The sequence below is a fragment of the Galeopterus variegatus genome, unplaced genomic scaffold (assembly GCF_000696425.1).
Source record: "Galeopterus variegatus unplaced genomic scaffold, G_variegatus-3.0.2 Scaffold963, whole genome shotgun sequence".
Classification (NCBI taxonomy): Eukaryota; Metazoa; Chordata; class Mammalia; order Dermoptera; family Cynocephalidae; genus Galeopterus; species Galeopterus variegatus.
The window spans coordinates 496672-508891 of NW_007727074.1; the positions used below are offsets into that span (position 1 = coordinate 496672).

The following is a 12220-nucleotide window of genomic DNA, read 5'->3' on the forward strand; positions in this document are numbered from 1 at the left end:
AGAGAGAATGTGAAGGGAAGAGTCAAAGGCCTGGGTAAATTCTTTGGCTCACAGTATGTGTCCCAGAGTAGAACACTTGCCTTTCGGAACTATATTCAGATCTACAAACTAACATTATACAACAAAGGGATCCCTTTAAATTCTAGTATTCTACCAGGCAACCACAATAGAAGAAATATTCCTGAATCCTTAATAAAAAAATAATTTTGGTGGTATAAACTTATAAGTAGTAGTACTTAGCATATTTCTTGGCACACGGTAAGTGCTTCATAAATATTTACTACTACCAAACATGCAACTGGGAAGACGGTAAGAAAGGGAAAACAAAAGGAATCACAAAGAGAAAAACGAGAAGATAGTTTAGCATGGATTTTCAAATTCTACTTTTGACGCTAATTACAAATTTAATTCCTTCCTTATAAATGGGAACAAAAAATTCTGTCCTTTTATATGTGATACATCTTCACTCAAAGAATTGTTATTTAGGGGAAATCCTATTATATAATCTTTTGATAACAATTGAGAAAAACTGTCTCTTTACACTCATTTTTATTAAACAAATAAGGTTGGTAGTAGAACATTTTTTTTATTTAATGCATAAACATATAAGTCCCTTTATTAGAGAAATTATACATATTGGTGAATATGGGCAATGGTCACATCTATGGGTTAATTCTTTAAAAATCAGAACCAATAATTAGGATAGACTCTATGCTCTCTTCATTACATTGTGAAGTGTCTTGTGTAGTCATATTCTATTGTTGGAATGACAGCTTGTACAAATTTCAAGAAAATTAGAAGATACCTAAAGGTCTTTAGCTAAGGAAAATAAGGTTTGTAAATTGTTCTGTTTTAAGCCTTCATTGTAATTACCCATTTCATTAATCCATAATTTCTCAGAAAAATTATATGACAAAATCTTACATCAAGTTTATTAAGAAAATTCTATCACACAAATTTGTGTCTATTTAACGTAAGGCTCTCTTTAACTTCGACTGCCTAACCACCCATTCAAATATTTGAGTTTGAAACTTCCTAATAAGTTGGAGTTCATATGAGCTCAATAACTTTGATTTAAAAATAAGAACAGTGTCCATATTTTAAATGAGTATAAAATTTACTAATTTATTTGGCACACTTAACTGCACGTAAGTTTCCTAGAATATGTAAAAAAATGAGGCAAGACAGAATATAACAGCACTGTAGCAAAATAGAAAAAATTATGGAAACTCATCACAATGGACTGGTTCTGGGTGAGTATAGTTGTCCCTTGGTATCCATGGGGGACTGGTTCCAGAACCTCTTGCAAATGCCAAAATCTATGGATGCTCATGTCCCTGACAAAAAAGGCATAATTTTTGCATATAACCTATGAATATCCTCCCGTATATGAGGGTGCTATGTAGTTTTTATACTGCATTGTTTAGAGAATAATGACAAGAAAAAAAAATCTGTACATGATAAGTACAGACGCCATTTTTTTCCCAAATATTTTCAATCCATGGTTGGTTGAAACCATGGATGTGGAACACACAGATACAGAGGGCCAACTACATGTGTATGTGGCATAAAATCTGCTATACTATACTGTCTTTAATAAAATCCGAAAATTTTTTCTATGTCCCATTGGACTTGAAACATCAAGAGCTTACTTAATTTTGCTGGGGAAACCAATGAAATGACTCTATCATGAATTATATAGAGACAGTCTTCCAAGTTGCTCTCTAGCCTCCAACACAGGGATGAATATGGAATTTCTGCACAATAGGATTTCAGGAGTAAATGTGGTTTGGACTAAAAGTTCTTGGTTTGTTTCAATGTCAAATCACCCCAATGATTCCCCGAGGGACACACTTTATTAGCAATGGTTAGGTTACCTGTAGCTTCAAGACAGTGATGACCCCTCAGTATATGTCTAATACTAAGTGGCATGAACTACCAAGTCCGTTATCATTCTAGCACCAAACCAATTTAAGCTATCTGGCACCTAAATCACTGACTTTGACTGCTTTTGATGAATCCATGCCATAAATATGTGCATTTCGGGATCCAACAGTTTGCTTGGACGTTAACTTTATTACTACTGTCAATCCCAGAGAACTGATTAAGAGAACCACAGTAAGATACAAGAAAGGTGCTCTTCTCTGGAGAAAAATGAAAATACTATATTTTGAAAATAGCTAAAGTATTTCATGTACTTTACTTTCTAATTAACCTGTTTAACTTGAATTCTTTGCTTTGGGGAGATCTCAAATTAACTCAACCTAACTATACTTTTACCTGATGGAAAGGTACATTTTGGTAACATGTTAAATTGGAAATATACCTAAGGAAATGATATTCATGTTATTCTAAATTAGCAGGTTACCCCTGCAACAAAGTAGAGCCAACTGGTGCACAGAGGGACATGTGCTAACCAACCAAACAAGGCATAACTATCACAATATAACACTTCCTAAATAAATTAAAGGCTCCCACTAGGACTTCCATATATGAGGGGCTAAAACAAGTTATAAGTTATACATCCTGTGTCATTAAGGTTACACTAATTTTCCCAAAAAGGAAGAAACAAACAAACAAACAAAAACAACAAAAAAAAACCCTAGTAGTCATTTTGCCACCAATCACACAAATATAGGTAAGGATACATATGAACACCAAGCATTAAGGTTACACTAATTTTCCCAAAAAGGAAGAAACAAACAAACAAACAAAAACAACAAAAAAAACCCCTAGTAGTCATTTTGCCACCAATCACACAAATATAGGTAAGGATACATATGAACACCAAGTTCTCCCCCTCCTTCTGCAACAGTCTCAATAATTTTCTTCATCACCTCAGCATGCCTAAAAGCAAAGAACAAATCTTATTAGTGTAGATCAATTAGATCAAAATAGGAAAAGCATGTTTTCATGTGTGCAATCTACCAAAATTAATTTTTAACATAAAATAGATATATTACAAAATATCCCCCTACTCCCCCATAAGTCAGATTGTTGAGCCATGCAGATAGTTTTATTGGGGGAGGGGGTAATTTTAAAAAGCTATGGTAGTAACAATGAACACAATGGCATGAGTCAGGTATCTGATAATGGGGACAGAGAAGGGAGGCAGAAAACCAGAGGAGGGAAAATCATGCCAGTGGATAAAATTGGAACAATGGCTGTTTGCACTGAGAGACAAAAAAGAATCAGACCAGGCAAATTCAAAGATGCTGCATGATAACAGCTGGTCAAAAAAGCAGTGAGGTATCTACAATCTTGATTCTGACTGTTTAAATATTTAGCTGAGAATAAGCCCAAACTTGAAAGGGTTCAAGAAAAGATAACTGGTCAGAATCAAGAAGTTTCTATTTTTTTCTTTGTCCTAGTGGATATTATAAAATTTATCGGATTTTATTTAAAAATAATTTTTTGGCTTTTAAAGAAAGGTATTTTTCTGAAGTTTCTGTCCTATCCACAGATCTTTTCATGGCTAACTAGTATCTCTCCTGTGCTATAGAAAAAGGTGGTATCAAAGTAAATGTCTGGGCACATAAACTAAGAAAAAGGCAACATATAAAAGAAACAGTCTTCATACATACCCTGGATTAAACGATGCCACTTAAGTTTTCATGAATATACCCTTCAAGACAGATGCAGTCAACTTATAAGTTGAGAGTGGGGCTGAGTATCAGAGGATTAGCTCTGAGTTAGCTCTGAGAAATGGAAGGCACAATCTGAGGCAGCCCATGGAAAGGCCTCAAATGTCCTTGAAGTTCCATTTTATAGGCTCCCAGTTTTGTTTTGCTTTTTGCCATATTTACATCTCATTTTATAACACAGTCATATATTTTAATAAAAAGTTTAAGATAATTAACAATTAAACTCTCTTTCACCCAACTGTAAAATTTACCCCTCAGAAAGAGACATGCCTCAGTTTGATAAGCACCATCCTGACCGTTAAAACCACAAGAGGAACCAACACAATAACTCTCAAAAATGAAAACCTGTTAGAATTCAAAACTAAAACTGACCCTAGAATTAGTTTTCACAGTTAGCAATATTAAAGTTCTTGACATAAACAAGTTGAGAAAATGAACTAGGCTTACTATGGGGTAAAGTTTGGGAATAAAGAGCTTATAGGTAATGAGAAGAAAATAACCAACTTTTTTTTTTTTTTTTAACTAGAAAAGGGGAAGGAAGAAACTAAATGTTTCATCTTTTAGTGTTGGGAATAAAGAGCTTATAGGTAATGAGAAGAAAATAACCAACTTTTTTTTTTTTTTTTTTAACTAGAAAAGGGGAAGGAAGAAACTAAATGTTTCATCTTTTAGTGAAAGGAATATCAGAGTTTTCATTGAAAAATACCATTCCCAGCATGTTACCAGTACTTTTCAATGAACTGTGAAAGTTACCTATTAGAATAGCTAACCCAAATAAATTAGCATATAACTTTTTTAAAGAAAAATTCTGAACAAATCATGTATATAGGCTTGGCTTCACTTATTTGGCCCTGTGAAAATACATTGATATAAAGAAAATCCCAAATTATAAATACACTTGATTTGATAAAGCTGAAGACATCTCAACTGAAGAATAAAGGAGGTTAGAAACTCTTCATATATTTCTCTTTACTAACCAATAACAGGACATAAACAAGTCACCCAAAAAGAGCACAAGGTTAACTTTATGCTCTAGCAAACTGTATCTAAATAAAGAGTATTTGTGAGTCCAAGACAGGATCTTCTAAACTATTCTTTAAGCTAAAAAGAGAAGTAAAATCACAAAGATTTATTCTATAACTAAACACACACAGAGCAAAAAAATATTCTTAATGTATTAAACTTAAAATAAATTGGTGAGCTTTTTTCTCTTGTTCCTACATACTTAACAAGAACATTTATGAAAAAGAAAAATGAGAACTTAATCTGCTTATTAAGTAAATTTTTTCTTTTAGGGTACTATGTTTAAAGATTCCCAAGTAATAAACCCATGAAGTACATCTACACACACACAGACACACACAAAATACACAAATGTATGTATATATACTGACCTGCATGGGTGAACTGAACACATAGGAGGTGGTGGGAGATGAGGATGATTTTCAATGGTCACTGTTTTCTTCACATGATCCTGACTGATGTCTTCATACATGTGCTCAACTGTTAAAGGCTGCCTTTGCTGAAAGCATAGACAATGCTATGAAATTATTATTTAAAAACTTTTAGTCTAAACCTCAATGTTTATAATATACTTATCCCATCCTACATCATTTGCAATTTATAATTCCACACTATTTAGAAGTATCAGATTATTTAGGGAAAGTTTATAATTTATTTACAGAAGGGAGGGGAGAGGGGAAGGAGTCTGAGCATCTAAGCTATTCAACATCAGCCACCACCTAAAACCGAAAAGATCCACAAAAAGGCAGCTTTGTGGCTGTCAAAACATTTTATAACTTTATAACTCATCTTTTTGGCCTATTTTGTTTTATTTTCTTGTTTCCGATTTTCAGTCATAAAAGTAACCAGTTAAACAAGTTGATTTTATTTCAATTATCCTTTAATTCAATTATGTAGATGAGTAAAAAAGGTTTCCTTTCTTAAGGGAAAAAATACATGTGACATAATCATTTTGTAAATGCTTGTATATCCAACAAATATAGTACCAAACAAAATTTAATAAAACGTACCAAGTTCAATTTCCCACACATTCTGAAGAGATAAGCTTAGAGGCCAAGGAAAAACTATGTAACAGATTATTTCTGTTTAATTTTTAGTATTATTGTTGTCACACTGAATAATTCATAGTTTATTCAAAATAAGAGAGAATTAAGCTCAACATTAAGCAGAAAATTGTAAAACAAATGATTTCCAAAAAAGCACAATATATACCCATGGACCTAATAAAGAAAGAATTAAACCCAACAATTTTCTGGTGACAGTGGGTCCAAAAAACAAACAAACAAACAAATAAACAAACCCCAACAACTTAAAATATTTACATTAAAATACATTTCTCTTTATTTTTACCTCATCATAGCCAAACAACCATAGTCGTGGCGTCTGGTAATATTTATCATAAGTGATGTAAAGGTCGTAAGTTCTGGTTTGTAAAATAGCATCTTCACCTCCAGCATCAGTTTTAGCTTTACAAGCTTCTACTATTTTCCTTGTGTCTAGGGTAGCCTGGCACATAATAATGGAGAAAAATTTAAAACCATTAAGTCAGTATGAATGTGACATTCTAGAAAATATATTTTTCCCATCCTATATTTTTTTTCTCCAAAGTAGATGAACTTAAAATTCAAAGTTAAAATTTTACATGTTACAATGTAAACAAAAGTTGATTTGAAAGATCAATATATTATTAATAAGAACACTAACCCCAAGTTCATCCATTAAAAATTAACAAAAGAAAACTCAATTTACAAACCTCATCTGTTTCCAACAATCCACTCTCTTCATATTCTGTTATAAAAAGCAACAAAAGATTAATCAAGTTCAAAACCAAACTTTATGTTACTTTATTCAAAAACTGGGGTTTTACTTTTATTTTTAACTGAAGATATTGAAGAGAGATGAATGAGCTAATTCTATACTTCTATGTAGATACTTTACATGACCAGACCCTGAGCATTGTTAAGGCCTGGTCAGTGCTACAGTCCATTCACAGTATTAACTGGCATAATAATACTGTAGAGTCCTCAGTGACTCTACAGTGTATACAAGGCTACTTATATAACTGCATAAAACATGCTCATTAATGCCATCAGTGACCTCCTCTTTGATGCACCCTAACTGGATAAATTCCAAGATTAATCTTAACTGATCTCTCAGTAACATCTGGCATGATTTATTCTCTCCTCCTTGGAATATTTTCTTTCCTTGGCTTTTAAGATGCCATATTTTCCTGGCTTTCCTCCCACCTCATTGGCTCCTCCTTAAATATCTCCTGTGCTGGTTCTTTTTCATTGCCTCTACTTTAAAAACAAAACAAAACAAAATACTGCAGTAACCAAGGGCTCAGTTCTTGGACCTTGTCTCTTCTCTATCCATGCTTACTAAATGGCTTCAAAATGCTGATGACTCCCAAATTTAGTCCCTCACCAAAGACTTGGGTATCTAATTGTTTACTTTATGGCTCCACTGGCTGGACTATTGGGCACTACAAATATCACATGACTAAAACCGAGCTCCTGACACTCACCAAAGCTAATCATTCTTTTAATTTTCCCCATCTCAGTTAATGGCATCTTTCCAGATGCTCAGGTCAAAAATACCGGAGTCACACTTAACTACTCTGCCTTTAGAATCCCACATGCAATCCAGCAGCAAATCCTTTCGGCTCTACCATCAAATATTTCTCATCACTACCAATGTCATGACCCTGGCCCAAGCCACCACTGTTTCTTGCTAGATTATCAAAATAGCCTCCTAATTGTTGTCCCTTTCTCCCTTCAGTCTATTCTCAACACTACAGTCACAGTAATTCTGTTAAAATATTAAATTACGTCACTCTTGTACTTAGAAAACCTTCCATGGCTTCTTGTCTCACTCTGAGTTAAAGTCAGGACCCTACACAAGCAGGCCCCCAGCTACCTCTCTAATTCTATCCTTTATTACTCTCCCCTCCCTCTTCTCTATACATAGGAGCCTCCTTGAAGTAGTTTATATTTTATATAAGCCACATATGCACTTGCCTCAGAGCCTTTGCACTCTTTCCCCAGATATCCAAACAGCTTGTTCATTCGCTTCCTTCCAGGCTTTATTCAAATGCATATTCGATGAGATTTTTCTTGACCAATTTATTTAAAAATTACAACACTCATTCCCACCCCCAGATCTCCATTTCTTTCCCTCCTTTATTTTTCTCCCTAACTCTTATAATAATCTTATACAGTATACAGATGCTCCTTAACATATGGTGGGGATAAGTCATAAGAAACCCATCGTAAGTCAGAAATACAGTGCAGTATTTCCAACTTACAAAGGGTTGATTGAGACATAGTAAGTAGAGGAATGTAGTGAATGTTTAATGACTTCATGCCACTTTTATAGTTTTAGATAAAACAGAAGAGTCTAAGATTAAGATAAGTTTTGCAATGATGAAATTTAAACTAAACAAAATCCTCCGTAGGCTGCTAAATGTTAAAACTTAAAACTCAATGGAGAAGAATTCTTAATCCACATGAATTGCAAATATTTCCAAATCAATATTCTACGGGAATTAAAGAACATCTAAAATATGAATACCTTCCATATCTGCAGCTTCTCCTTCATCTTCCTCTTCTTCCTCTTCACATAGTGCTGAGCAATCTTGGAGTTTTATACTGTCCTTTGAAATTAAATATATTTAAAGTCACTATGTTCTTAGTTCAAACACTGAACACCCATGTGCTAGCACAGTGCTAACCACTGTGAAAATAAGGGTGATAAGGCAGTTCTTATCCTCAAAAACCTCAAACTTTGGTAGGGATGACAAAGCCATAAATCAATCATTAAAAGTAATATGCTAAGTGCTGTAACTGAAAAATACCAAAGGTATATGAGAACGCCAAGAGTCATTGAAGCTAACCATTAAAAATAGTTGCCAGTTCTACTCTCAATAGAACAGTATTTTTAGTCAAGCAATTCATTATTAGAAAATCAGTTTAATGTTCACTTGTACACTTACAATTTAAAGGAGAAAAAGAGTATATATTTGCAGATCACAATACATTTATAAGCTAAAATAATTTATGAATCAAATACTATTATATTCTAATTCGTTTATAATATCCTAGCTGAATTAAGCAAAAGTTATCAGACTTTACAGTTATTATCACACATAAGATTCTAGTTCAATTTCTCAACTATATTATTAGCTCGACAATAAAAGAATAATGCTAACCAATGACAGGCCTAATATATAGTTATCATTTTCACAAATTAACATTCTGAAAATTTGAAGTCAACATAGTAAGTGAATAAATTGGACATCTAGTTTCACCTAGGTTATATTTTACTTAGGGATGATTTTACTTACCACTTGAAACTTAAATCATATGTATCATTATTACACCCCAAATGTGAAACATAAGAAAGACCATCAGTGTCCGGATAATTATTAGATGAGCTGACTGATCATTAAACTAATCATTAAAATTTAATCATGTTGATGATATTCATACTTGATACAGTATAATACAGTAGAAATCAACAACCAATATTAATACTTGTGTCAGAATGGCAAATATTTTAAGCACTAAGTTATAAAAAATAATACAAATTCTATATTAAATAGGAAATGACAGAAAAGATATATTCTAATTGTAAATTATTCTAAGTATTCACCCCTTAGTAGGACATAAGGATGTTAAGTGGGATACCAAGTACCATATTAACCATTATTGCATTTACTAAAAATTCCCGAATTACCATAAACCTATCCAAAAAAATGCCATACATATTACTGTCATTTGCCATTCCCCAAGTCTGAAACATATACTCTAACATCCATAGTAAATTAGAAGATCTTCTGAAGCAGCAAAGCCATTTGTGTGATTTCTCCTTAGTCATTCAAACTCTCCAAAAAGTATAATTTCAAAAGGCTGAATTCTCACGACAGTGAATTGAACCTTAATCCCTGGCAAGCATAAAATTGTACATTGAAAAAAATAACATTTGTTTTAGTTTCTGACACTTTCTGTTAAGCCCCAGTTATGAACCCCAAAAGATCCAAATAACAAAACACACAAAGCATATCTTAATTTAGTACCTGTTGTAGTGAATGTTTCATAAGAACAATAGGAACACAATCATTCCGTCTAAATATTCTATCCTCTAAGAGACTTGACTGTTAAAAAAATAATTAATGGGCTGGCCTATCAGATCACTTGGTTAGAGCCCAGTATTATAACATCAAGGTCAAGGTTGCAGATCCCCATACTGGCTAGCCACTAAAAAATAAATATGTAAATAATAATAATAATAAAGAAAAAATAAGGGTGAAGGCATTTTATATTATTTTTCATATCATTTCAAGCTATATAAAAATACAAAGACAACAATCAATCTCTCTGAGGAATGAAAAGCTAATATAATATATACAGACTGAGTTAACTGAAAACTTTGAAGCAGAAAAACTCCACCCAATTATCTATTTTAGCCTCACCTCAAAATAAATCATACAATAAAACTTAACTGGTTTGGTTTCCATTTATTCAAAATGCCACAATTTTGGGTGATGCTAAGCTAAAGTTTACCTTTAAATTTTCAAAAACAAAACCAAACAAAACTCCACATCATGAGTAATTTAAGAAAATACAGAGAGAATAATTAAACTGCTTATGAAGTATTTAAATTACACTATTTAAACTTCAATAATTAGCATCGACTGATCTGCAAGTAGATACCTCTCCCACTCAAATACTTCACTTACACAACATTTGGTACTAACTGTGCTTTAAAACAAAAATCCATCTTTGAAACTAACAAAGAAGTCTTTTCAATTAGTGAAAATTAGTTTGTACCAGTTACAATCCTAAAATGTTTTTCCTAACCACACTACATATTAAGGAAAATTAGGAAGCAGTAATGATTTGGTATGCTGATGTAGAAAAATGAAAGGGGAAAAAGAATTGCTGAAATTCAAGAGTTTGATAATAAATAGAATTTGGACAAGAAAGATACAAGTAATCTCAAAATGTGTGTGTGTGTGTACACACATGCAAATGACTAAGTCATTAAATTTAGAAAGGTAACTAATTTACTGTACCTTGCTTTCCAGTGTAATCTCCTTAACTGCTTCAGTTATTCCTGCAATACCTGTTTAAAATTCGGCAGAAAAGAATAACTAAAATTAAGCTGTAAACATCCCATTTACCTGATTAAACAATATGAAAACACTTAAAATTATCTAAATTCTTGCAACTTCTCTGACACGAGGAGGCAAATATTAGCAGCATCTTTACAAATGAACTCTAATAGAAATAAATAATCCCAAAAGCACCTCCTCAAATAAAAAAAAAATGAATCTAATATTTTACCATGAATTATCCTTTTCTTATCATTCTTCATTTTCTACTCATTTACCTTCCTTGATTCTCTATCACAACACATTCTAAGAAAGTAAACAGATTAAGAGACTGCAAGAAGTAAACAGATTAAAAGACTACAAGACTCACACTTACATTTTAATTAAACCTGCATCAAAATTTTCTCGATATGGTATTTATGCTAATACACTATTCGCTTCAGAAATCTAAGATGCCCCCCTTCCCCAACCAAAGACAGTGATATTGTATATCACATTTATATGGGGTTTTCTACTTGACTAAATGTCTCTACTTATTATTTAATCCTTGCAAATACTATCCTGTGTGGCGGTTGGAATAATAATTTCTCCCTATGAAGAAATGAAGTTGCCAAACAGGTGGAATGATTTGAGTCTCATACACAGTTAAATGAAAAATCTGGCATTAAAATCCATGTGAGCTGACTTTTGGTTCAATGCTCTCTGACCACTGCATCTCATTGAGTAACTACCCTCAGGATCTACTTGTCTCAAAATATTAAGCAGGTGGTTGCACCACCAGTTAGCTAGTTAGTATTTCTAATTCAAAATATCTGTCAGTTTTCTCCATTAGACAGTATAACAAAGATAGGAAATACAATGAGAAAACAGTAGCTACAGTTACTGAAGAAAAAAAACTGTAAATAACAAAATATGCTTAGCTCCTTTGTTAGCCTTCTAGGACTTTGATATATGTTAAGTGCCTAAACAGAAGAATGAATAGCTCATTTTCACAAACGGATAATGTCACAATCCTCGAGTCTAGCATAGTAGATTTTCTAGGAATTACTACATAACAGGTATGATTATTTCATAACATTAAAACCAAATCTGCACATACCAAATTAACATAAAATGATATAATAAAATGAATTCTGTAAATAAAAACAAACCTCTTCAATTTGTTAAAATATAATAATGTAGTAGTATCCTATCAAATCAGACTCTTGTAAAAGTAAGACATAAATGACAAAGAAAAAGAAGCTCAGGCCTATGCTGCTGTGACTGGGGAGGCTCCAGGCAGCAACCATCCCCCAACCCTCCTGCACAGAAGGCAGAAGCCCATAGCGCCACAACCAGGAAGGCCCAGGCAGCCACCCCCTTGCCCAACCTACACAAAAGGCTGGAGCCTGTGCTGCCATGACGGGGGAGGTTCTTCATGGCTTTTGTGGAGGTGGTC

At 33.1% G+C, this 12220-nt stretch overlaps 1 protein-coding gene across 1 annotated transcript in view; it reads right to left on the reverse strand.

The window, feature by feature from the left end:
• Nucleotides 1-534: 534 nt before the first annotated feature.
• ATG3 (autophagy related 3) overlaps nt 535-12220 on the reverse strand; it is a 29411-nt gene continuing 17725 nt past the window's right edge. Inside the window, exons 5-11 of the mRNA XM_008573781.1 lie at nt 10744-10793; nt 8241-8322; nt 6421-6455; nt 6018-6173; nt 5039-5166; nt 2779-2847; nt 535-805 (exon numbers count right to left, since the gene is read on the reverse strand). Coding sequence (XP_008572003.1) covers nt 724-805; nt 2779-2847; nt 5039-5166; nt 6018-6173; nt 6421-6455; nt 8241-8322; nt 10744-10793 — 602 coding nt within the window. The 3' untranslated portion in view covers nt 535-723. The remainder of the gene's footprint in view (nt 806-2778; nt 2848-5038; nt 5167-6017; nt 6174-6420; nt 6456-8240; nt 8323-10743; nt 10794-12220) is intronic.